This window comes from Hyla sarda, chromosome 5 (genome assembly GCF_029499605.1).
Source record: "Hyla sarda isolate aHylSar1 chromosome 5, aHylSar1.hap1, whole genome shotgun sequence".
Lineage (NCBI taxonomy): Eukaryota > Metazoa > Chordata > Amphibia > Anura > Hylidae > Hyla > Hyla sarda.
The window spans coordinates 285,558,927-285,586,727 of record NC_079193.1 but is presented as its reverse complement, the minus strand read 5'-3'; the positions used below and the strand labels follow the sequence as shown (position 1 = coordinate 285,586,727).

General features: G+C 40.5%; 1 protein-coding gene across 5 annotated transcripts in view; it reads right to left on the bottom strand.

Moving 5' to 3' along the window:
• Window positions 1–27,801, bottom strand: part of SNTG1 (syntrophin gamma 1) — a 647,197-nt gene that overhangs the window by 57,687 nt on the left and 561,709 nt on the right. For all 5 annotated transcript variants that reach the window (XM_056521890.1, XM_056521891.1, XM_056521889.1 and 2 more), the window contains one exon: window positions 7,730–7,859. In XM_056521890.1, coding sequence (XP_056377865.1) covers window positions 7,730–7,859 — 130 coding nt within the window. The remainder of the gene's footprint in view (window positions 1–7,729; window positions 7,860–27,801) is intronic.

Sequence of the window (27,801 nt, the reverse complement as noted above, 5' to 3'; positions counted from 1 at the left end):
TTATGAAAAGGAAAAATTTGGGTCTACACCAGCCTGTTAGTGTAAAAAAAAAATATAAATTACACTAACATGCTGGTGTTGCCCTATACTTTTTATTTTCACAAGAGGTAAAAGGAAAAAAAGACCCCCAAAATTTGTAACGCAATTTTTCTAGTGTACAGAAATACTCCATATGTTTGCGTAAAATGCTCTGCGGGCGCACAACAAGGCTCAGGAGTCAGAGTGCACTATGTACATGTGAGGCCTAAATTGGTGATTTGCACAGGGGTGGCTGATTTTACAGCAGTTCTGACATAAACACAACAAAAAAAAAATACCCACATGTGACCCCAATAGTGCCAGACCCCCCCACATGTGACCCCATTTTGGAAACTACACCCCTCACGGAATGTTATAAGGGATACAGTGAGCATTTACGTCCCACAGGTGTCTGACAGATTTTTGGAACAGTGGTCCGTGAAAATGAAAAATCCAAAGATCTGTCAAATGCCAGTGGGGTGTAAATACTCACTGCACCCATTATAAAATTCTGTGAGGGGTGTATTTTCCAAAATGGGGTCAAATTGGGGGGGGGGGGGTCCACTGTTCTGGCACCACGGGGGGCTTTGTAAATGCACAAGGCCCCCAACTTCTATTCCAACCAAATTCTCTCTCCAAAAGCTCAATGGCGCTCCTTCTGTTCTGAGCATTGTAGTTTGCCAGCAGAACACTTTACATACACATATGGGGTATTTCCATACTCAGAAGAAATGGGGTTACAAATTCTGGTGGGCATTTTCTCCTATTATCCCTTGTAAAAATGTCAAATTTGGGCAAAAACCATAATTTTTGTGAACATCCGACTAACGAAAAGTCATCAAACACCTGTGGGGTGTTAAGGCTCACTGTACCCCTTGTTACGTTCCTTGAGGGGTGTAGTTTCCAAAATAGTATGCCATGTGTTTTTTTTTTGCTGTGCTGGTACCATAGGGGCTTACGAAATGTGACATGTCCCCCAAAAACCATTTCAGAAAAATTTGCTTTCCAAAAGCTAAATGTGACTCCTTCGCTACTTCCATACTCAGTACTAGTATTTCCATACTCAGAAGAAATGGGGGGTTACATATTTTGGGGGACATTTTCTTCTATTACTCCTTGTAAAAATTTAAAATTTTGGGGAAAAAATTTATTTTAGTGAAAAAAAAAATTAATTTACCCATCCAACTTTAACAAAAAGTTGTCAAACACCTGTGGGGTGTTTAAGCTCACTGGACCCCTTGTTACGTTCCCTGAGGAGTGTAGTTTCCAAAATAGAATGCCATGTGGGGGTTTCTTGCTGTTCTGGCACCATAGGGGCTTCCTAAATGTGACATGCCCCCTCAAAAACCATTTCAGAAAAACTCACCCTCCAAAATCCCATTGTCGCTCCTTCCATTCTGAGCCCTCTAGTGCACCCACAGAGCACTTCAAATATAGTGTTGAGCGGCATAGGCCATATTCGAATTCGCGAATATTCGCGAATATATGGACGAGTATTCGTCATATATTCGCGAATATTCGCATATTCGTTATATCCTCGCTTATTTTCGCATATGCAAAAATTCGCGTATGCGAAACTTTACAGATGTGAAAATTAGCATATACAAAATTGGCATAAGGTAAAATTCGCATATACGAAAATTCACATATGCTAATTTTCGCATATGCGAATTTACGCTCGCCAGTCTCACACAGTAGTATTAGAGCCTTCTTACACCACACAAGCTGGAAGCAGAGAGGGATGATCACTGTGATGTGTACTGTGAAGAAAAAAAAAAAAAAAAAAAAAAAAAAAAAGAATATTCGTAATTACGAATATATAGCGCTATATTCGCGAAATTCGCGAATTCGCGAATATGCGATATTCGCAAATAATATTCGAATTGCGAATATTCGCGAGCAACACTATTCAAATACACATATGAGATATGTCCTTACTTGAGAGAAATTGGGTAATACATTTTAGGAAGATTTTTCTCCTGTTACTCCTTGTAAAAATTCAAATCTGGGTCTACAAGAACATGCGAGTGTAAAAAATGAAGATTTTGATTTTTCTCCTTCATTTTGCTGCTCTTCCTGTGAAACACCTAAAGGGTGTTACTGAATGTCAATTTGAATACTTTGATGGGTGCATTTTTTATAAATGGGATCATTTGTGGGGTAATTCTAATATGAAGGCTCCTCAAATCCACTTCAAAACTGAACTGGTCCCTGAAAAATTCTGATTTTGAACATTTTGTGAAAAATTGGAAAATTGCTGCTGAACTTTGAAGCCATCTGATGTCTTCCAAAAGTAAAAACATGTCAACTTTATGATGGAATCATAAAGTAGACATATTCTATATGGAAATAAATATATAATTTATTTGGGATGTCCATTTTCCTTATAAGCAGAGTGTTTCAAAGAAAAAATTGCTAAATTTTGAAATTTTTCATCAAATTTTGAAAATTTTCCCCTAGAAATGACGCAAGTATCGAAATTTTAACACTAGCATAAAGTAGATTATGTCATAAAAACCAATCTCAGAATCAGAATGAAAAATAAAAGCATCTCAGAGTTATTAATGCTTAAAGTGACAGTGGTTAGATTTGCAAAAAAGGGTTGCATCCTTAAGGTGAAAATGAGCTGCATCATTAATGGGTTAATAAAATGCACAATGGGTATTTCTTATAAGTTGTTTTGCACTATAAAAACACTATACATATATATATTTCCCTGTCGTAACTAGAGCCCCTCCCCCCCCACAAGGGGGATACAAGGCTCCCTGTAACCATTCCCCCAGAGTTCTTTCTGTCCTGTCAAATATGTCATGCATATTATATGTATATTGCATAATAATAATAATAATAATTATTATTATTATTATTATTATTATTATTATTAGTCTCTGTCAGGAGAGGCTTATATCTGCTTCCTCCTGGCCTCTATATAAGGAGGCTGGTTCAGTCTATAGATATGTCATGTATATTATATGTATATTGCATTATTATTATTATTATTATTATTAGCCTCTGCCAGGAGAGGCTTATATCTGCTTCCTCCTGGCCTCTATATAAGGAGGCATTCAGACTATAGATATGTAATGCATGTTATACTGCATTATTATTATTATTATTATTATTATTAGTCTTTCTCAGGAGAGACTTATATCTGTTCCTCCTGGCCTCTACATAAGGAGGTTGGTTCAGACTATAGATATATCATGTATATTATATGTATAGTACATTATTATTTATTAGCCTCTCAGGAGAGGCTTATGTCTGTTCCTCCTGGCCTCTATATAAGGAGGCTGGATTGATCTCAGTCTCCTGGAGCTTATTATTACTGGTACTGCTAGTCTGTTTCTGTGCTGCACTATTTTCATTTCACAGTGTTTGTTGCTGTACAATGTGGCTTTATCCTTTATCTTACCATTTATTTTTCTTCAGGATTTTTAGTAGATTCAGAATTAATTTTTTCCTCTGTGGATTCACAGAGATCTGGGAGCAATGCCTCTATTAAATGAAGACACCTAGTGTGCAAAATGGTGACAATCCACTGCCTGATGATAGCGACTACACAACTTGTCTATCATACCGACCTATCCTTCCAACCCCTGAAGAGACAACTATTAGGGACATGTATATTTGGGTCAAAGGCTCTATTTTTGTCTCATCTCTTCTAACGACTATGATTCCCCAGAGTTAAGAAAGATATTTCCTTCTGGAAATACTTGAAAAATATATTCAGCAAGTGCAGACCGAGGGTCAGACTGCTGTTTGTGGGAGGCTCCATCCACTTCTATGGGCCTAGGGCCTTTATGTGGGTAGAAAGCCTCACCAGTCTTATATGGCTAAGTTTAAAAAGCCTGAAAAGGTCTGGTGGTCTCCTAAAGTCGATATGGCAATTGCTAAGTTGTCCGAGGGGGCTTAACATTCATTCAGCTATTGCAGACCAAGGGTCAGACTGCTGTTTGTGGGAGGTACTATCCACTTCTATGGGCCTAGGGCCTTTATGTGGGAAAAAGCCAGTGCACAGAAGTTTTCTTCGGATTTCAGTACGAATTCAAGGAATTCTGCATCACCTTCAATTCAGAAGACTTCCCTTTGGCATAACATCAATCCCATTTGCCAAAGTTATTGCCCCTATGGTGCTGATTGTCAGGTGACTGGTGATAAGAGTTATACCATACCTGACCACTGACTGGTCATTACTGCTATGGTGGTGATTGTCAGGTGACTGAAAATAAGAGTTATCCTATACATGACCTCTGGCAGATCTTTTCCAGCTCTCTACAGTTGTCAGAATTACCTCCTTTCAGATCTATGCTGGATTATCAATCTGGACATATCAGATTTAACCTCGAATACATCCAGCAATCTCTAGAACTCAGAATAGACTCTCAGTCTATGATTCTTCATTTCTCACCATCCAGGAAAGACATTAAAGTGGTCTTGGTTTCTTTGAATCCCTTGCGCAGTGTTCCTCAGAATTCTGAGTTTTCTAGGCTTTTTCTCTTTATCCATTTGCATATTCGCCCGCTTCAGTAGGAGATCCTTCACAGATGGAACAGAAGATTGTCTGATATAGACCCTTCATGTGCTGTCTAGTGTTGAGCGGCATAGGCCATATTCGAATTCGCGAATATTCGCGAATATATGGGTGAATATTCGTCATATTCGCGAATATTCGCATATTCGTAATATTCTCGTTTTATTTTCGCATATGCGAATATTCGCGTGTGCGTAAATTAACATATACGAAAATTTGCATGTACAAAATTAACATAAGCGTAAATTCGCATATGCGAAAATTAGCATATGCAAGTTTTCGCATATGCGAAAATTCGCACACCGGTCTCACACAGTAGTATTAGAGCCTTCTTACACCACATAAGCTGGAAGCAGAGAGGGATGATCACGGTGATGTGTACTGTGAAAAAAAAAATAAATTACGAATATTCGTAATTACGAATATATAGCGCTATATTCGCAAATATTTGCGAATTCGCGAATATGCGATATTCGCGAATAAAATTCGAATTGCGAATATTCGCGAGCAACACTAGTGCTGTCCACCAACACAAGAAGACCAGTAAGTTGGTGGTGGACTTACAGGATCGTTTAGAAGAACCACTATTGATGATTCTCACAATGGATGCTTTAGGCTCGGGGTGAAGAGCTCACCTACAAGACAGAACAGCCTCTGGAGTCCGGAATTCAAAAGAACTTTTCCTTTCCTCCAACCACAATGAACTCAGAGCAATCTTTTACGCTCTGAAGCCATTCTCCCCTCTCCTTCTAGGGAGAATAATACAGGTAAGTCCAGACAATATGGTCTCCATGTCTTACATAAATAAACAAGGAGGCACCAGATCTTAAGTCCCCCTCCTGGAGGTGGGGAAAATCTTTGGTTGGGTAGAATAAAGGATAAGGAGGTTATCTCCTGTTCATGTCAGGGAGTGCAGAATGTTCTAGTCGATCGTTGGAGCAAGAATGTGACAATTCCAAGAGAATGGTCCTTGAATCCACAGATCTTCTGCCAGATCATACTCCACTGGGAAGTACCGGAAATAGATCTTATGGACGCTCACTTAAAGAAACTAGAGAACTTCTGCTCCCTTTATTTAGTGGATTACCCTTTTGTAGTATACGCAATGTCCATACCTAAGACATTCCAACTAGCAAATATTTATTCACTAACTTCAATAATACCAAGGGTATTAATGAAGATTAAGCAGGATCTAGCCACAGTCATTGCGGTGATTCCATTTTGGCCCAAGAGGTCATAGATCTCTCAGCCCATGTTGATGAGCCGGGGGATGTATTGGAGGCTTCCTGTACAGCAGAACCCGGTGTCTTTAGGCACACAGCTCTGCTACAATGTCTCTCAAACTGACAGCTTGGAGATTGATAGGTCCAGATTTAAAGCCAAGGGTTTTTTCAGACTGAATATGGAATATGTTTTCCCACTCTAGGAGTGAGGCCATCAATAAGACATGTACAGAGTTATAAGGATTTTTCCCTTCTGATGTTCTGACAGGAAGATTGATTGATTTATCTTCACATTCTGTTCCTTAAATACAGAAGTTTCTACACGATGGCTGATAAGGGCCTTTCTCCAAGTACAATAAAGTACAGCCGGCTGCTAGATCTTTTGCATTTTTTGCAGATAGCATTTCCAAATCCCAGAGATAAAGAATTTTCTAAATGTCGTGATGGGACTACAGTTTAGAAGGCCGGAGGCCTTGGGTTTATCTGTGCGGTAAAGCAACTGTGTGCTCCTCTATGTTTGAGCCTCTTGAGAAACAAGCTTCTTCCAGGAGCATAAACAACCTATTAAGGTTGTCTTTTCAGGAGCTGTAACTTCTGCCAAAAGAGTGGGAGACCTACAGGCCTCTCGGCTAGAGAACCTCACACTATGTTCTGTCTGATAAGGGTTTACTAAGATTTTTGCCATCTTTTACTAATGGTACCCAGAGGATAGTTCTTTCACAGTACATACCTGAGGTCTCTACTGGTAAAGATAAGAATGTGAAAACCTTGGATCTGCTCTGATGTCTTACAAATGTATCTTCAAATGATAAATCCATTTTAGGAAGGAGAAACATCTCTGTGTTATACCAGGGCACAAAGTGTGGTAAGAAAGTCTCCTGGATAATGCTCTGCTCGGGAAAAACGCATCATAGGTGTGGTGGGTGACTGGGGAACTTACAGGGGGGATCCTACATTTTACTTTATTTATCAGCAGGTCCACTTCATGGCCCATAATGGCCAGCTTTGACCCTTCTTCTTAAACTTACCTTTTACTTATCTGCATCAGCAGTTCAGCATTTCACATTGCTAAACATTTTCAATATATTACAGCATCTTTGCACACTTGTGCTGCTACACACTTTTGCTGCTAGAGATTCCTGCACATTATGTGAATATACACGTATGTCTTTATCTACTTACCTATATACCTTTGTTGCATGAATTTTCTACATATATTATATTTTTTTCTTTGTGTTAGCACTTTATTGTTGAATTTGCACTGGACCTATGCTGCTGCTATTTTCTCCCCCCTATCCCCAGTCCCCCACCTATTTGTCTGTGTCCATGCCACTTGTGTGTTTTTAACCTTTTTCATCTTTTCTGTATTTGTCTTAAATTTGCTATAATACATAAAATATATTGATTTTCCATTTTGGTCCCCTTGTGCAGTGGTTCCTTCTTTGGATAGGCTAAATATACAATACAACATTGTGTAACAAAAAAAACTAACTCTGATAAAAAATGGTTGTATGGTAAATTTAATTCCTAAAATATAATAAAGAAAAACTAACATGTATACATAATGATGCAATATAATTACAGATTGGTTTAATATTAATTACATTATTTTGATTTAATTTAATGTAATATGTTTACCTATTGGCAGTAATTGATTCTAATAACATTGGTATTCACCAAGCATATTACCTTTTTTGTCCAGAGTAACTGAGAAATAAAGCAGGTATCTAAATCTTGATAATAGAAATAAAATAAAATAAAAAAAAACCTCGGGCAGAATCTCATTTTTCATGAATGTTTTATAGTTGATTTAGTCATAGTATTATGTTCATCTCTCATGAGATGCCCCAAGTTTTACTTATCTAAAGATAAGACAAGGTGGTGTCTGTCAGGCTTTAACAACAAAAGGATTAGAAGCAAACCCTTTTAAACAAGTCAAAAGAACATTTTTACTTACGTTGTGCTTTGTGAGATTGGAAATATTAGTAGATATAGATTGTAACCACTCTATGCAGTCCTCCGCCGATAAGCACTGTATTATTCCACTGCAAACCCCATCTACCGCAGTGATTTGAAATGCATTCTGCCTGTAAATACAGCAGTGATTTAAAACATAGCCATTGTTTGGTAGATAACACAGGTGCAATAGAACAAATATTTCTTTAAAAAAAATTTAACTGAAAAAAAATGTGCATTAGCCAAATTTAAATAATCATGTTTATTTAGAAAATGTGAATGAAAATGGGGCTTGTCTAAGATTTAGGGTACAGATCAGTGTAGGGTTTAACACTGTTCTGATTCTGACCATGAGAATGTTCAAGAATGTGTTTATGAGACAAGGAGTGACTGATAAATAGGCTGTCAATAACTAGTTCTCCCAATGGGCTTGTGGCATATTTTAGGGGTTTTCCACTACCTTCAGCTTAACCCCTTAAGGACTCATGACGTACCGCTATGTCATGAGTCCGCTCCCGATCTATAACGCGGGGCCCGGCCTCTAACAACAGCCGGGACCCGTGGCTAATAGCGCGCGGCACTGATCGCAGTGCAGCGTGCTATTAACCCTTCAGATGCGGCGATCAAAGTTGATCGCCGCGTCTGAAAACTAAAGTAAACCGTTCCCGGCAGCTCAGTCGGGCTGATCGGGACATCGCGATAAAATTGCGATGTTCCGATCATCTGGGAAGCAGGCGGAGGTCTCCTTACCTCTCTCCGCGGCGTCCGATCGTCGATTGATTGCTCAAAGCCTGAGCTACAGGCTTCAGCAATCGACCGCCTATCTGACTGATCCCTGCAAAGCTATGGCTTTGCAGGGATCAGCATTGGAGATCAGTGTGTGCAGTGTTATAGGTCCCTATGGGAGCTATAACACTGGGAAAAAAAAGTTAACAAAGGTCATTTAACCCCTTCCCTATTAAAAGTTTGAATCACCCCCCTTTTCCCATAAAAAAACAGTGTAAATAAAAATAAACATATGTGGTATCGCCGCGTGCGAAAATGTCCGAACTATAAAAATATATTGTTAATTAAATTGCACGGTCAATGGCGTGTGCGCAAAAAAATTCCAGAGTCCAAAATAGTGTATTTTTGGTCACTTTTTATATAATGAAAAAATGAATAAAAAGCGATCAAAAAGTCCGATCAATACAAAAATGGTACCGATAAAAACTTCAGAACACGGCGCAAAAAATGAGTCCTCATACCGGCCCGTACGCGGAAAAAAAAAAGTTATAGGGGTTAGAAGAGAATTTTTAACATATAAATTTTCCTGCATGTAGTTATGATTTTTTTCCAAAGTACGACAATATCCAACCTATACAAGTAGGGTATCATTTTAACCGTATGGACCTACAGAATAAAGATCAGATGTTATTTTTACCGAAAAAGGCACTGCGTAGAAACAGAAGCCCCCAAAAGTTACAAAATTACATTTTTTCTTCAATTTTATCACACAATGATTTTTTTTCCCCATTTTGCCGTGGATTTTTTGGTAAAATGACTAATGTCACTGCAAATTAGAATTGGTGGTGCAAAAAATAAGCCATAATATGAATTTTTAGGTGCAAAATTGAAAGTGTTTTGATTTTTGGAAGGTGATGAGGAAAAAATGAAAATGCAAAAACGGAAAAACGCTGAATTCTTAAGGGGTTAAAGTGTTACTATCGCTTAAAAATAAATATATAAAAACAAATACTATATATATATATATATATATATATATATATATATATATATATATATATATTAACATATATAAAAATACTGAGACCCCCATCATTCTGTACACCTATAATTCACAGTTAGATCCACTTAAGGGAAAAACTAAAAAGTACCAGGAAGTACAATAGTTCACAGAGGGGTACACACTTTAAAATATAACTTTTAATCAGACACGTCTAAAACCAATCATTAGCACAGGCCCCACAACAAAAGCCAGTAATTTGAGTTGACACCAGATCTAAAGTGTATAGACCACACTAGATGGAGGTGTGTCTATATAGGGGATAGTGAGGAGAGCAGTGGTGCACAGAGTGCATGATTCACCCTAAAATACCCTATCGGGGAGATGTAGTGTAGACTACCCCTGCTCCCACAGGGACTGTCGGGGCACTCGCCCTAAAAAGAGCGACCCCTGCCCCGATATATCCCTTGGACTGCGCCCTATAAATACCTGGCAATATAAAACATGCCCTTGCTCTGGTATACCCGACGCGTTTCTACCACATCGGTGGGTTCCTCAGGGGTTAACCAGGCAACTTACAAAGAATCAATATTCCCAATATACAGTTACAATAATATCAAAAATTATCAAAGTAAGGGCTGTCACCAAATAGAAATTACAAAAGTATTTACAGTTTAAGCAATGCCATGAGTATACCTACAGTTGAGCACCTATCCAGTTTAGGCAATAATGGTGCTAATAGTATCTGTTGTCTACTGGCAGAAAATGCCAGCAGATGGCTACTCACGGTTAACACGGGTTGCCGCAGTGGCGGTATCCCCAGGTGCACTCCCACAATGGTGGGCAGCGCACTCAGCCGATCGGTGTCCTGGCTAACCTGCCGCGGACACCCACGCTATACTTATGCGTGTCTAAAAGGAAATCACGCGCGCATCCCAGGCCGCCGTGCGTCACTTCCGGTGGTGACGTCTCACCTCCGGTGACGCATATCCCAGCGCCGAGCGTCGCTCGTTGCTAGGCAGCGCCAGGTAAATACCAATAGCGCTGCCAGCAACTGAAAGCATCACAGTATTTAGCCGGATCTAGAGGTAAAACGGACCATAATAAATATGAATATAAAGGTGCGGGGTGAGAAGTATTAGAAACATCCTGTGAAAAGCAAGAATAGAACTTCTAAGCGAACTCTATGTAATGACCTATGCCTATATAAAAAATAAAGCATTTGTGCATAGGAATAATGGATGGATGATTGCAATGTACATAATGGGGGGGGGGGGGGGTTGGTAATAGAAAGAAAGCCGGACGAGGCGATGAGGAAGGGGGGGGGTATCAGGGGTATAATTAACCAAGATGTTTAATGTGTGGCAAAGAAAACACAGAGAGTTCAAGGATAACAATATGGAGAGCATGAGACATAGACAATAGCTTATTCTAAAAAGCAGGCGTAACTCAATGCTTCATTAAGACCACGGGGAGCCTGGGTCTGTAAGGTGAAAATCCACCAGGTCTCTTTTTGGAGGATCAGTTTATCCCAATCTCCTCCCCTGGTGGGAGGTCTCACCAGCTCTGTTCCCACAAATCTCAGATTTTGGGCATCCCCACCGTGTTGGCTATTGATATGTCGAGCTATCGGCTTGTCTGCCAGATTACTTATGTCTCTCAAATGCTCCCCTATTCTCCTTCTGAACTCTCTAAATGTCTTGCCAACGTATTGCATACCGCAACTACAGGTCGCTTTATACACCACCCCTCTGCTCCGACAGTTAATGAAGTCGCGTATGGAGTAGATTTGTCCCGTGTTGGTGCTAGAAAAGGTTTTGGCCACTTCAATGTGCCTACATGCTATGCACCCACTGCAACGGAAACATCCTTTAATTTGCCTGTCTAGCCAAGTTCCTTGTGCCTGAGGTGGCGCATAGTGACTCTTCACCAACCTGTCCTTCAGGCTCTTGCCCTTTCTGAAGGAGATCTGGGGGTGAGATCCCACAACATCTTTAAGGTCGGGTTCCATCCCCAGTATCTCCCAATGTTTGCTAAGAATGCGTTTGACATCCTGTGTTCCCCCATTATAAGTAGCCACTAGTCTAATGAGGTTGTCTGAGCTCACCTCCCGGGTTTTAGGCACAAGCAAGCCTGCTCTTTCAACCTCCCTCATGTCTCGGTACGCTTTTCACAGAACCCAATCCAGATACCCCCTGTCCAGGAAACGCTGCCTCAAATCATTGGCTTGTTTCCTGAACTCTACTTGGGATGAACAATTTCTCTTCATCCTCAAGTATTGGCCTTTCGGGATGCCTCGCTTTAACGGTACCGGATGGAAGCTAGTCCATTCCAATAGAGAATTTGTTGCAGTGGCCTTACGGTACACAGTTGTCTGTAAATTCCCCCTATCATCCTTCTTGATGAGGACATCCAGGAACGGTAATTCATCAGATGACAATTCGAAGGTAAACTTAAGGCCTATTGCATTGTTGTTTAAAGCATCAATGAAGGATATGAAGTCATCACGGGTGCCATTCCATATGACGAAAATGTCGTCAATATACCGTGCCCACAGCCCGACCTGCTCCGTAAAATGCACCGATTCCTCACCAAAGACTAACGTTTCCTCCCACCAGCCCAGATAGAGATTAGCATATGTGGGGGCACAAGGGCTCCCCATTGCGGTCCCTCTGAGCTGGTGGAAGGTACGTCTGTCAAATAGAAAATAATTCTTGGTGAGGGTGAACCGGAGCAGGTCTATGACGAATCGGCTATGGGCATGGTACTGGCAACCTCTACTTCGTAGAAAAACCTAAAAAACCTAGAAAAACAAAAAATTCTGTACACCTAGCCTGAAAAAGAGCAATGCTCTTAATGAGAGCAGCCGTCCTCGATTGCATGAAAGTCACTGAATTTCTTGGCTATGGCGATAGCTAAGAAGAACACATGTCTATCTCTGTCACTTTAGACGGTAAATGAAGAAGCTGTCACCCAGGTGCACACCACTCCATTCAAACAGGGAACATGGGCATACTGTTATCATGATTGAGTGGGAATCCCACAGGGGCTTAGGCCGCTATACTGTATCCCTTATACTTTATGTTAGTTTATTTGTATTGGCTGCTGAGTAGAAATACCTACCACTCCACTGCCCTGAACCCAGCATTGAGTTGATTTCCTTTATAGCAAGGAAACAAAAAATAAGTAATAAATGAGCAAACAAACCACCAAGGAGAAAATTTGATAAGTTGTTTGACATCGAATAAAACAAATGAACTCTAGAATAAAGGTGAACCTTAAGTTCCTTATTAAAGAGGTTATCCAGGATTTGAAAAAAAAGTTAAGTTCATTAAAGTAAATGAAGCCAAGTTGTAACAATACACACAACCTGAGGACAATGTGTGTGGAGCTATTTTTGGGACAAAGTTAGCACACATTAACCAAAATATGTTGAAGGTGTTTTTTGATATGTAAAATAATGTGTCTACTGGGGATAAATTACACCACCGAGAAAAAAAAAAAAAAAAAAAAAAAAAAGCTTAAATTTAGGTCACTCACAAACAATATAAAAACTCAAAAAGGAGCACAGTCAAAAATGTGATAGAAATATGCAGTCCCTTTATTGACACATCATATACAAATATAAAAAAAAAACATGCAAGATGTCACAATGAACTAAACCCATGAAAACTGTGTCCTAGGAGGTAAATACACAATGAAATACAAACAGATTGCTTTAACCATGTATGTATCCTAAAAAATATACACAGCCAATGACACAATAAGAAATAAATTAGCATTCCAAACATAATAATAAACATTGTGTGAAAGCTAATCTGGTAGATGTAATATACATTACCAAGCTAGGTACACACGAGCCCCAACATACATCTCACTGTTGACCAACTTCATCAGGACAAAGCTGGTCAACAGTGAAATGTACATTGGGGCTCCTAAAGTAATATGTTTGTGATCTGTTATTCTGTGGATTATAATGTTGGATTGAGTAGTGCTGCTATTGTATTTTACACACACACAAAAAAAAAAAAAAACTACATATCACTATGATATGACAACACATTATGATCAGTGGAGATCCAGCCTTTGAAACTGCTGCTAATGTGAAAACTAAAAGGTTGAACTAAAAAAAACAACAACACATCGCTTCCAGCCACCCATTGTGTAAGGAACTGCAACCCAACTCATTTCTATTGAATTATGTGACAGAATTTGGAGGCCACCCTTGGAATGTCTGTCACAGACTGCATGGTATATTTTTCCCTGCAAAAATATACTCTGTCAATAAGTCAAAAAACTCTACGCTTCATGAGGGTCCTGACTGTCAGACTCCCATTGCTAAGTAACCGATGGTATATCAATATCAATTTTACTTTTTTTTTAATTATTATAAAAACATGTTAAGGAACTTGTCATGATCTTATTCTGCTTTTATTTTGTATGTGTATCATAAGCACCCAACCAAGAGTGAAATATTTAGGATTTAGGTGCCATTACGAATTCAGCTATTTCATATGGGGGATATACTGTATCTTCCCTTATTATTATGGTTTTCATTAATATTCTTTGTGCTTCCAGCACGGTTGCAGTAAAAATCATAAATGAAAACGCATTACTCTAGTAATTTATATAAATCAGCTACCAATGAATGAAATAAAAAAAAATTGGCAAGGAGCAATATTTAAAACTTGATTTTTTAGCCTGATTTCATATGGAAATTATGTGTTCATAAGAATGCAAACCATGTAGACACAGGGCCATGGTCTATGTAAATGATGCTGCTTAATGAACTGTTCACGTCACAGTGACTAGAGTAGAAGTATTTTGTATCCCGCCTTTATTTAATGATGGTTATTTATTGTGCATATTGTGACATCCTTTGTTTTCTTATTAACTATTATTTGTGAACAACATCTAGTGATAAGATGTTACTTGCATGCTCTAGTTTTGACACAGCTTTCCTTTTAAGCTCAAATTGTACCTGTTGTTAACAAAAACTTTTTATATAATGTACAGGGGGGGGGCATTTATATGGATACACTTGAATAAAATGGGAATGGTTGGGGATATTAACTTCCTGTTTGTGGCACTTTAGTATGTGTGAGGGGGGGAACTTTTCAAGATGGGTGGTGACCATGGCGGCCATTTTGAAGTCGGACATTTTTAATCCAACGTTTGTTTTTTCAATAGGAAGAGGGTCCTTTTACACATAAAACTTATTTGGAATTTCACAAGAAAAATACTGGTGTGCTTGGTTTTAACGTAACTTTATTCTTTCATGAGTTATTTACAAGTTTCTCTTTGTTTACAGCCATTGACATGTCGTCAAGGTTAATACGTGAGGAGCGGATAGAAATTGTGTTGATGTCTGGTGAACGCAGTAACTGGGTCATTGCAGCAGATTTCAATGCAAGACACCCTATGAGACCACCCATCTCCCATGCTAAAGTTAGCAAACTGCTTCAGTGTTGGATTTGCCAAAATGTGGATGCATGAAATCCATCACTGAAACTATGGATACTGGAAGTCTGTGCTAGCATTTCTCCTGCGGTGTTACTATCAGTCAGTGAAGGGTGGGAGAAGAGGGTTGCATTGACAATCCAACACAATGGGCAGCACATTAAACACATTGTATAAGTGGTCAGAAACTTGTAAATAACTCATGAAATAATATAGTAACGTTAAAACCAAGCACATAATTGTTTTTCTTGTTAAATTCCCAATAAGTTTGATGTGTCATATGACCCTCTTCCTATTAAAAAAATTCAAAAAAGGTTTCAAAATGGCCGACTTCAAAATGGCCGCCATGGTCACCACTCATCTTGAAAAGTTTCCCCCCTCACATATACTAATGTGCCATAAACAGAAAATTTATATCACCAACCATTCCCATTTTATTTAGGTGTATCCATATAAATGGCCCACCCTGTAGATAATACAATCATAGGTATATTTGTAATATACATTGGTTAAAAAATGGGTACATTTTTGTCACTGCAGCTATTGCCTGTGTTTTTCTATGAGGAGTCCAAATACAGGAAATGAGGGCAGGACAAGCAGGGCTCTGTACCCTGAGGACAAGCAGGGCTCTGCCCACTGAGGACAAGCAGGGCTCTGCCCACTGAGGACAAGCAGGGCATTAGGATGATTGACAAGCCAGAAGCCTGCACAGAGCCCTGCTTGTCCTGCCCTCACTTCCTGTATTTGGACTCCTCATAGAGATGCACAGGCAATAGCTGAAGGGACAAAAAAAATTCTCCCAAAAATATACAGATTTTTTAATCAATGTGTATTACAAATATACATTTAATAATATTGTCTACATTATATGACATTTTTTGTTAATAACAGGTACACTTTAAAGGAGTATTCCGAGTTGTGTCAGATTGTGTGTGTGTGTGTGTGTGTGTGGGGGGGGGGGGGGGGGGGGTCTGAGAAGCAATCAGATCATTATACAAGATTGTAGATGTGCACCATGTCTGTTTTTCTACCCGAATTCATTCTGTCCCTTATCCTGTTGTTAGGAGATAAGTAATTTTATCCCTTTAATGCTACTCAAATGCAAACTTATTGCTAAGTTCCTTAATAATTTATTTAGCACAAGTCCTCATATGGCTCTGTAGGTGGAACAAAGAGAAATGCTATTTAAAAGGTGAGCAGGAAAAATCAAAAACCCAAAAATGACTATTGCCCTCATCCTTAAAGAGTAGGCGGCAGCATGAGGAGAACATATAGTGGCTGAATGATACAGCCTGGAGGTGACAGCAGCATGACGAGAACATATGGTGGCAGTATGAGACAGCTTGAAGCTGGCATTAGCATGAGGAGAACATATGGTGGCAGAATTAGACAGCCTGGAGGTGGCAGGAGTCTTGAAAGTGACCCGGTGACAGAGTGGTGCGGTGGGGGGGGGGGGGGGGGGGGCAATAACAGTACCCAGTGATGAAGGTGGGTGAAAAAAGGAGTACTTGGCATCAGATGTGTGGAATCAGGCGGATGGCAGGATCAGAAAAGTAGCTGAGGCAGGTAGGCAGAAGAAAATGATCTCTTTTGTAAAAGTGATCGTGAGCACAGGTATTGAGAATATGCATTACGTAAAACTAAACTTTTAGTAATATGCTTAGGATAAAATATATAGACCCTATGTTTTTTTTTTTTTTTTAATCAAACAAAAGGAAAGGTGTGCAAAAAAGTATTGATGTGATGCAAAGACCTCTAAAAGGTGGAAGGGAACAATGTATGGTCCATTGTAACCAGTGGGAGTAAAAACTTCCCCTGTAAGGCCCTACTCTAGCATTATTAATTCCCTTCTTGGCAGGTGTTACTCGCCCTAAAAGGGCGGCCCCACACAGGAACCTCTCCCTATTTCCACCTACAAACACTGTCATTTCCCAGGGTTTTTAGGTGGAAATAGGGAGAGGTTCCTGTGTGGGCCCACCCTTTTTAAGATTAGTAACACTTTCCTCAAAAAGGTGGAAGGGAACAACGTATTGTCCATTGTAGCAGGTAGGGGTAAAAACTTCCCCTATTAATTCCCTTCTTGGCCAGTGTTACTCACCTGATAAAGGGCGGCCCCACACAGGAAACTCTCTCTGTATTTCCACCTAAAATCCCTAGGAAATGGCAGTGTTTGTATGGGGAAATAGGGAGAGGTTTCTGTGTGGGGCTGCCCATTTTGAAGGCACTTGCCAAGAAAGGAATTAATAAGGCGAGAATAGGGCCTTACAGTGGAAGTTTTTACCCCCACCGGTTACAATGGACCATATATTGTTCCCTTTGACCTTTTAGAGGTCTTAGCATCACATCAATACTTGGTAGTGTAGGTTGCACATGGTGTTTTTTGCACACCTTTCCTTTTCTTTGATTAAAAAAAAAAACACCAGCAGTTGTGTACTTTTGGCTGGCCTTTCACAGTATTTAGGCCCTTAAGACTTTAACAGGAACAAAATGGTACACCACTTAGATGTATGTATGCAGTATGAACTTATGAGGGGAGGACAATGCGCACCAGTATGCTTAAAACAGTATTTGTCTAAAACACCAGCAGGTGTGAACTTTTGCCTGGCCTTTCATAGTATCTAGGCCATTAAGACTTTAACAGGAACAAAATGGTATACTATTTAGATGTACGTATGTGATGTCTGTCCCTCTCTCTCCGTAATAGAATGCTGATGTGACTGGCTGCAAGATGGCTGCCGATTATATAGGGCTGTGACATCACAGGGGTGGCTGGCTGCTGATAGGCTGGCTACTGCATGTGTTTCAGGATCATCCCGCTGACCCTTGTTCCCGCCTTCCCAGGATTCCTTGCCCCATGTCCTCACATGTGGATCCACCATTTTAGATGCGCCGGAACCTGGACCACACTAAATGGAGTTTAATGAAGAGATTGAATCGAGGTGATATTTGCATTCTTTGCAAATCGAATTTTTCCTGAAATTTGTAAAAAATTCGGATTCGTCAGATTCGAGTCGCTCATCCCTAATTGTTGCCACTACTCTACATACTTGCATTTTTGTATCTTACTTTTCAACAATCTATTTAGGCATAAAGAAATTGTAAATTTTATTTGCCAAGTTTGACATTTCCATTGAAACAGAATAATTCAATGGATAATAGAACTTTCAAATATTTACTCATCTATATTGTATAGTAAAACTCTCAATGGAATGATATTGATTTCCTTCAGCCTGTAGCACCTGATGGTTAAGGACTACTTTCTTTTTGTAGCTGTTTCCCTTTAAATTCAAACAGCAATTGATTCCAGCAGAAAAGGTACAACTTATTAACAAAGGAGGTATAGAGGAATAATGTGAAAAATCCAGCTGAATTGTACTGTTTGTGAAGTTTTTATATCATAGTTTGAAAATAATGTTCCATCTGTTAAAAAAATCAAAAAAAATATTTATGTTATACTATAGGGTTTTTAAGAATAGGGTTTAACGGTGGTACAAGGTCCCCCAGAAAAAGCCAGTGTGGTAAAGCCCTAGGTCAGTCTTTCTTGCTTGGTGTGAAAACATAGGTTTTATATAGATGCCTGTTTGTAAGCACTAGTGTTGAGCGTGAATATTCGAATAGCTAATTGTTATCGCGAATATCAGCTCTTTGCGATGTTGCGAATATTAAGAATATAGCTAAATATATTTGTTATCACAAATGTTCGGCTTTCAGCTTGTGGTCCAAAGAAGGCAAATATGCAAAAATTTGCGAATATCGGCACTTCCAGAGGACATTGACATTGACATTGATTTTTTTAGCTTGTGGGCCAATGAGAAGGATGCAAATACAGTTGTTAGAGGTTAGCAACATCCCTAGCAATAAAAAAGTTGCTAGTTGAAAGAAATAATTGCGCATGCACAGTTTGCAAATTTCATTACGAATTTCTCATGGAAAAAAACAGTGACCGAATATGCAAAATTAGCGAATATAGGACAAATATTTGTCCATATATTCGCAAAATATCGCAAATTCCAATATGGCCTATGCCGCTCCTCACTAGTAAGCATAACCTTATCAATACAACTAAATGTCCTTTAACCCCTTAAGGACACAGCCCATTTTCACCTCTAGGACGCAGCCCTTTTTTGCACATCTGACCACTGTCACTTTAAACATTAATAACTCTGGAATGCTTTTACCTATCAATCTGATTCCGAGATTGTTTTTTCATGATATATTCTACTTTAACATAGTGGTAAATTTTTGTGGTAACTTGCATCCTTTCTTGGTGAAAAATCCCAAAATTTGATGAAAAAATTGAAAATTTTGCATTTTTCTAACTTTGAAGCTCCCTGTTTGTAAGGAAAATGGATATTCCAAATATTATTTTTTTTGGATTCACATATACAATATGTCTACTTTATATTTTCATCATAAAATTGACAAGTGTTTACTTTTGGAAGACACCAGAGGGCTTCAAAGTTCAGCAGCAATTTTACAATTTTTCACAAAATTTTCAAACTCGCTATTTTTCATGGACCAGTTCAGGTTTGAAGTGGATTTGAAGGGTCTTCATATTAGAAATACCCCATAAATGACCCCATTACAAAAACTGCACCCCCCAAAGTATTCAAAATGACATTCAGTAAGTGTTTTAACCCTTTAGGTGTTTCACAGGAAAAGCAGCAAAGTGAAGGAGAAAATTCAAAATCTTCATTTTTTACACTTGCATGTTCTTGTAGACCCAATTTTTGAATTTTTACAAGGGGTAAAAGGATAAAATTTATACTTGAATTTGTAGCCCAATTTCTCTCGAGTAAGCACATACCTCATATGTCTATGTAAATTCTTCGGCGGGCGCAGTAGAGGGCTCAGAAGCGAAGGAGCGACAAGGGGATTTTGGAGAGTACGTTTTTCTGAAATGTTTTTTTGGGGGCATGTTGCATTTAGGAAGCCCCTATGGTGCCAAAACAGCAAATAAAAAAAACATGGCATACCATTTTGGAAACTAGACCCCTTGAGGAACGTAAAAATGAATTAAGTGAGCCTTAATACCCCACAGGTGTTTCATGACTTTTGCATGTGTAAAAAAAATAATAATAATTTTCACTAAAATGTGTGTTTCCCCCAAAATTTCACATTTTTTCAAGGGTTAATAGCAGAAAATACCCCCCAAAATTTGTAACCCCATCTCTTCTGAGTATGGAGGTACCCCATAAGTTGACCTGAAGTGCATTACGGGCGAACTACAATGCTCAGAAGAGAAGGAGTCATATTTGGCTTTTTGAGAGCAAATTTTGCTCGGGGGGCATGTCGCATTTAGGAAGCCCCTATGGTGCCAGGACAGCAAAAAAAAACGACATGGCATACCATTTTGGAAACTAGACTCCTTGAGGAATGTAACAAGGGATAAAGTGAACCTTAATACCCCACAGGTGTTTCACGACTTTTGCATATGTAAAAAAAAAGATTTTTTTTTTTTACCAAAAATGCTCGGTTTAGCAAAAATTTTACATTTTTAAAAAAGGTAATAGCAGAAAATACCCCCCAACATTTGAAGCCCAATTTCTCCCGATTCAGAAGACACCCAATATGGGGATGAAAAGTGCTCTGCTGGCGCACTACAGGTCTCAGAAGAGAAGGAGTCACATTTGGCTTTTTGGAAGCAAATTTTGCTCTGGGGGCATGCCGCATTTAGGAAGCCCCTATGGTGCCAGGACAGAAAAAAAACCCACATGGCATACCATTTTGGAAACTAGACCCCTCGGGGAATGTAACAAGGGGTAAAGTGAACCTTAATACCCCACAGGTGTTTCACGACTTTTGCATATGTAAAAAAAATAATATTTTTTTACACTAAAATGCTTGTTTTCCCCCAAATTTTACAATTTTACAAGGGATAATAGCAGAAAATACCCCCCAAAATCTGTAACCCCATCTCTTCTGAGTATGGAAATACCCAATAAGTGGACGTGAAGTGCACTGGGGGCGAACTACAATGCTCAGAAGAGAAGGAGCATCATTGAGCTTTTGGAGAGAGAATTTGGCCATGTGCATTTCCAAAGCCCCCCGTGGTGCCAGAACAGTGGACCCCCCACATGTGACCCCATTTTTAAAACTACACCCCTCACGGAAGGTAATAAGGGGTGCAGGGAGAATTTACACCCCACTGGCATTTGACGGATCTTTGGAACAGTGGGCTGTGCAAATTAAAAATTTTATTTTTCATTTTCACAGACCCCTGTTTCAAAGATCTGTCAGACACCTGTGGGGCGTAAATGCTCACTGTACCCCTTGTTACATTCCGTGAGGGGTGTAGTTTCCAAAATGGGGTCACATGTGGGTATTTATTGTTTTGCACTTATGTCAGAACCGCTGTAAAATCAGCCACCCCTGTGCAAATCACCAATTTAGACCTCAAATTTACATGGTGCACTCTCCCTTCTGAGCCTTGTTGTGCGCCCCCAGAACACTTTGCGCGCACATATGGGGTATCACCGTCCTCAGGAGAAATTGCGTTACAAATTTTGGAGGCTTTTTTTCTTTTACCGCTTGTGAAATTTTAAAGTATGGGGCAACACCAGTATGTTAGTGTACAAAAATGTTTTTTTTTACACTAACATGCTGGTGTAGACCCCAACTTTACCTTTTCATAAGGGGTAAAAGGAGAAAAAGCCCCCCAAAATTTGTTAGGCAATTTCTCCCGAGTACGGCGATACCCCATATGTGGCCCTAAACTGTTGCCTTGAAATACGACAGGGCTCCAAAGTGAGAGCGCCATGCGCATTTGAGGCCTAAATTAGGGATTTGCATAGGGGTGGACATAGGGGTATTTTACACCAGTGATTCTCAAACAGGGTGCCTCCAGCTGTTGCTAAACTCCCAGCATGCTTGAACAGTCAATGGCTGTCCGGAAATGCTGGGAGTTTTTGTTTTGCAACAGCTGGAGGCTCCGTTTTGGAAACACTGCTGTAGGATACGTTTTTCATTTTTATTGGGGGGGAAGGGGTGGTGGTGGGGGGGGGGCAGTGTACGTGTGTATATGTAGTGTTTTACTCTTTATTTTATGTTAGTGTAGTGTAGTGTTTTTAGGTTACATTCACACTGACGGCGGATTACACTGAGTCTCCCGCTAGGAGTTTGAGCTGCGGCTGCTGCAGCTCAAACCTGAAGCAGGGAATTCACTGTAATCCGCCGCCAGTGTGAATGTAACCTGTACATTCACATGGGAGGGGGGGGGGGCAAAACTACAACTCCCAGCATGCACTGACAGAACGTGCATGCTGGGAGTTGTAGTTTTGCAACAGCTGGAGGCACACTGGTTGGAAAATACTGAGTTAGGTAATAGAACCTATTACCTAACTCGGTATTTCCTAACCAGTGTGCCTCCAGCTGCTACAGAACTACAACTCTCAGCATGTACTGATTGCCAAAGGGAATGCTGGGAGATGTAGTAATGCAACAGCTGGAGGCACGCAAGTACAACTCCCAGCATGCCGAGACAGCCATTTGCTGTTCCTGAATGCTGGGAGTTGTAGTTTTGCAAGATTTAGAGGGGTTCAGGCTGGAGATCACTGACAGTGGTCTCTAAACTGTGGCCCTCCAGATGTTGCAAAACTACAAATCTCAGCATGCTAAGACAGCAAACTGCTGTCTGAGCATGCTGGGAGTTGTAGTTTTGTAATATCTGGAGGGCTACAGTTTAGAGACCACTGTCAGTGATCTCCAGCCTGAACCCCTCTAAATCTTGCAAAACTACAACTCCCAGCATGCCAACACAGCAAACAGCTGTCAAGGCATGCTGGGAGTTGTAGTTTTGCAACATCTGGAGGGCGACAGTTTAGAGACCACTCTCTAAACTGTCGCCCTGCAGATGTTGCTAGGCAACAGACTCCTGGACACGCGGCGTCATACTTACCTCCACCGCCGCCATGATCGCCGCCGCCGTCATCTGGAGCTCCGCCGCCGGGTAAGTGACCGCCGCTGACGCCGCCGCCACTACTACACGGTTCCCCCCGCTGTGCCCGGACACCGATGGGCGGGCATACAGGGATAGGAGGGGTGGCAACCCTGCCACCTCACTCCTATCTCTTCAAGGGGAGTCGAGGGTGTCTTGGACACCCCCGATCCCCCTTATTTTATCGCAGAGCCGCCGTTGATGGGCAGGGGGAGAGCGCTCCCCCTGCAAACACCATAGATGCCGTGATCAGACTGATCACGGCATCTATGGGGTTAATGCTGCTGGGACCGGCGCGATCGCGGCCCCGGCAGCTGCGGTGGGACTCCGGCTGTGATTGACAGCTGAGTCCCACCCGCGATCTCCTGCGCTGCCCGCGGCAGAGCAGGAGATCGCTTGGACGTATGCATACGTCCATTTGCGCGAACGTGTAATTCGCCTGGACGTATGCATACGTCCAATAGCGGGAAGGGGTTAAACAAGTCAACATGAAGCTCTGTAGTGTGTGTGGCCTCCATGTGCCCGTATGACTTCTGTAAAATGCCTGGGCATGCTCCTGATGAGGTGGTGGATGGTCTCCTGAGGGATGTCCTTCCAGACCTGGACTAAAGCATCCACCAACTCCTGGACAGTCTGTGGTGCAAATTGGCTTTGGTGGATGGAGCGAGGCATGATGTCCCAGATGTGCTCAATTGGATTTAGGTCTGGGGCATGGGCGGGCCAGTCCATAGCATCAATGCCTTCCTCTTGCAGGAACTGCTGACACATTCCAGCCACATGAGGTCCAGCATTTTCTTGCATTAGGAGGAACCCAGGGCCAACCGCACCAGCATATGGTATCACAAGGGGTCTCTGGATCTTATCTCGGTACCTAATGGCAGTCAGGCTACCTCTAGCAAGCACATGGAGGGTTGTGCACCCCCCAAAGAAATGCCACCCCACACCATTACTGACCCACCGCCAAACCATGGAGTCTGTTTCTGATCATTTGAGTGGACACATGCACATTTGTAGCCTGATGGAGGTCATTTTGCAGGGCTCTGGCAGTGCTCCTCCTGCTACTCCGTGCAGAAAGGCGGAGGTAGCGGTCCTTCTGCTGTGTTGTTGCCCTCCTACGGCCTCCTCCACATCTCCTGATGTACTGGCATGTTTCCTGATAGCGCCTCCATGCTCTGGACACTACGCTGACAGACACAGCAAACCTTCTTGCCCCAGCTTGCATTGATGTGCCATCCTGGATGGCTGCACTACCTGAGCCACTTGTGTGGGTTGTAGACTCTGTCTCATGCTACCACTAGAATGAAAACACCGTCAGCATTCAAAAGTGACCAAAACATCAGCCAGAAAGCATAGGAACTGAGAAGTGGTCTGTGGTCACCCCTGCAGAACCACTCCTTTATTGGGGGTGTCGTGCTAATTGCCTATCATTTCCACCTGTTGTCTGTTCCATTTACACAACAGCATGTGAAATTGATTGTCAATCAGTGTTGCTTCCTGAGCGGACAGTGGGATTTCACAGGAGTGTGATTGACTTGGAGTTACATTGTGTTGTTTAAGTGTTCCCTTTATTTTTTTTGAGCAGTGTATGTATATATCTGTTAGGAACTTTTTGCAAATGTAGTAGTAAACTCTGCTTTACAAATACAATAAAAATCTCTTCCACATTGCTACAGCAGTAATTTGGAAGACTAAACAATATAAGGCACAGATCGGTAGCTACTGTTTAGGCGAATGGAACACCAGTACTTAAATGGGCAATGCAATTTGCAAAAATCATTTATATTATGTATAAAATAACTTGATGGCCCTCATTTCCTAAGCTAAAACGGACTAGTTTTTGTCCGGTTATTCCAAGTTATTTTAGCGCATAGGCCCAGATTTATCAAACTGTGTGATAGAAAATGTGGAGAGATTTATACACCGCAACCAATCACAGCTCAGCTAATGTGTTCTGGTAAAGTAAAAGCTGAGCTGTGATTGGTTGCTGTGGGAAAATCACTCTACTTTTTCTCTAACAGGGTTTGATAAATCTCGGCCATAGTGTCTATGGCATGTCTGCACCAGTGTGCTATTATGTGCGCAAGGAAAATCTGACATTGTATTGTGAAAAGCCAAAAGGGCATGTCCTGTCACAAAGGGGGCATTGTTGGCTCAAAAAAGGGGCGTGGTTTTATAACCCAACCTATTTACTATTTGAATTCACAGAAAATCTTGTGAATAAATTGCTGGAAATTTCTGGTCAGAAAATGTTCCCGACTTGTCAATCTGTGAATCCCCACAGTAAATAGGGTGGAATCCTGCAAGTCTGAAACAACATTTCACCCTAGTAAAAACCCAACACTCTTTTAATATGCATTGGTTAAAAAATATGTATTTTTTGGGGGGGTAAAAAAAATACTCTATATTTCTTACCATTAGGGGAACCTCAACTGTCCAGAACACTGTCTTTCCCAGCAGCTATTGCCTGTGTATCTCTGTACCGAGACAAAATACAGGAAGAGTGGGCAGGACAAGCTATGTGAGCCGGGGGCATGTCACAGAGCCAAAGTGTTCAGAGCAGTAAATTGTAAGTTCTGAAGTGTAAGGGAAGAAGGTCCCACATGAGATGTAAGGACAAGTTATATCTTATGTGGGAATGTCCCCTCCTCAGTGATCTGCATGCAGTATGAGCAACATAAACATGATAATTTAGGTGCAATAAAATAATGAAAACCAGGATTTAAACACTTTAAAAAGAGAGATCATCTATTGAGTTGTGTTTTTTTAACCCCTTAAGGACTCAGGGCGTACCTGCACGTCCTGAGTCCGCTCCCGTTCTATAACGCGGGGCACCAGTGTGCCTCTAACAATGGCCGGGACCCGTGGCTAATAGCGCACGGCACTGATCGCGGTGGTGCGCACTATTAACCCTTTAGATGTGGCGTTCAAAGTTGAACACAAAGTGAAAGTAAAACGTTGCCGGTTAGCTCAGGGGGTAGGTTGGGATCCTGTAGGACAGCAGGAGTATCCCCTTACCTGCCTCCTGGTGTCCGATCGCTGAATGACTGCTCAGTGCCTGATATCCAGGCATGAGCAGTCAAGCGGCTGAATCATTGAATGGTTTCCTATGAGAATGTAAATGTAAAAGATCAGTGTGTGCAGTGTTATAGTCCCCTATGGGAGCTATAACATTGCAAAAAAAAGTGGGGAAAAAAATTATTAAAGATCATTTAACCTCTTCCCTAATAAAAATTTGAATCACCCCCCTTTTCCCATTTAAAAAAACAAACTGTAAATAAAAATGAACATATGTGGTATCGCTACGTGCGGAAATGTCCAAATGATAAAAAATCTATCCTTAATTAAACCGCACGGTCAATTGAAAAATTCCAAAGTCCAAAATAGCGTATTTTTGGTCACTTTTTATATAATGAAAAAATGAATAAAAAGCGATCAAAAATTCTGATCAATAAAAAAATGGTACCGCTAAAAACAGGTCACGGCGCAAAAAATGAGCCCTCAAACCACAGAGTATGCAGAAAAATAAAAAAGTTATAGGGGTTAGAAGATGACAATTTTAAACAAATTCATTTTCCTGCATGTAGTTATGATTTTTTCCAGAAGTATGACAAAATCAAACCTAAATAAGTAGGGTATCATTTTAATCATATGGACCTACAAAATAAAGATAAGGTGTCATTTTTACTGAAAAATGTACTGCATAGAAATGGAAACCCCCAAAACTTACAAAATGGCTTTTTTTCTTCAATAATGATTTTTTCATTTCACCGTAGATTTTTGGGTAAAAGGACTGATGTAGAATTGGTGGCGAAATAAATAAGCAATCATATGGATTTTTAGGTGCAAAACTGAAAGAATTATGATTTTTTTAAGGTAAGGAGGAAAAAACAAAAATGCAAAAATGGAAAAACCCTGAGTCCTCAAGGGGTTAAACTATTACTTTATTTTCACTTAAAGTAAGATATCTAAACTGCATCATGTAGAATTGTGAAGAAAAAAATAAAAAAAAAAATAAAAAAAAGATCTTAAAGAGAATTCTGTTAAAATGTAGACAAAAAAAATCTTACCCCAAGGCAATACCTCAGGGAGGAGTTTTGTTTATTGTACAATTTGTATATAAAATCTTTTACATGACTGCTAAATGAATGTCACTGTTGTAAATCATAAGACTTTTCTGCTGAGGCTGACATAATGTTCTTGCTGGTTTATTGCTTAACAATATGCTAATTTGAATTTAATGACTCCTTCATATTTATGCTAGATCGTGTGTGGCCTCTTTTGTTATTAATGTCTGTAGAATTCTAAGTAATGTATCCAGGTGTTCCTGTTTTAGGCTTTTTATCAAGGGACTGTGTGATAATTAATACGCAACATATGGTCGATTTGTAACCTTCCTTTTCTGTAATATGAGTTTTTTTTTCTATTTTCTGATATAACAATTATTATGGTTCAATTCACGAATGCTGTGAAATCCATATTCTTGCAAGTCTAGTCTAGTAGATGACAGTTATGACAGTTAAAACAGTAATATTAATACCGTATATACTTGAGTATAAGCCGACCCGAATATAAGCCGAGGCCCCTAATTTCACCCCAAAAACCCAGGAAAAGTTATTGACTCGACTATAAGCCTAGGGTGGGAAATAGATAATCCCCCCATGTAATCATCCAGACCCCCATCATCATCCAGACCCCCGTCATCATCCCCCCTCCTTCATCATCACCGCCTGTCAATCCCTTCATCAGTGGTGTTCAACCTGCGGACCTCCAGATGTTGCAAAACTACAACTCCCAGCATGCCCGGACAGCCATCGGCTGTCCGGGCATGCTGGGAGTTGTAGTTTTGAAACCTCTAGAGATCCGCAGGTTGAAAACCACTGCGGCCTTCGTCATCATCCAGCCCCCCCACCCTCCCCTTTTGTTTTGTACTCACCTCCCCTTGGCGTGAAGT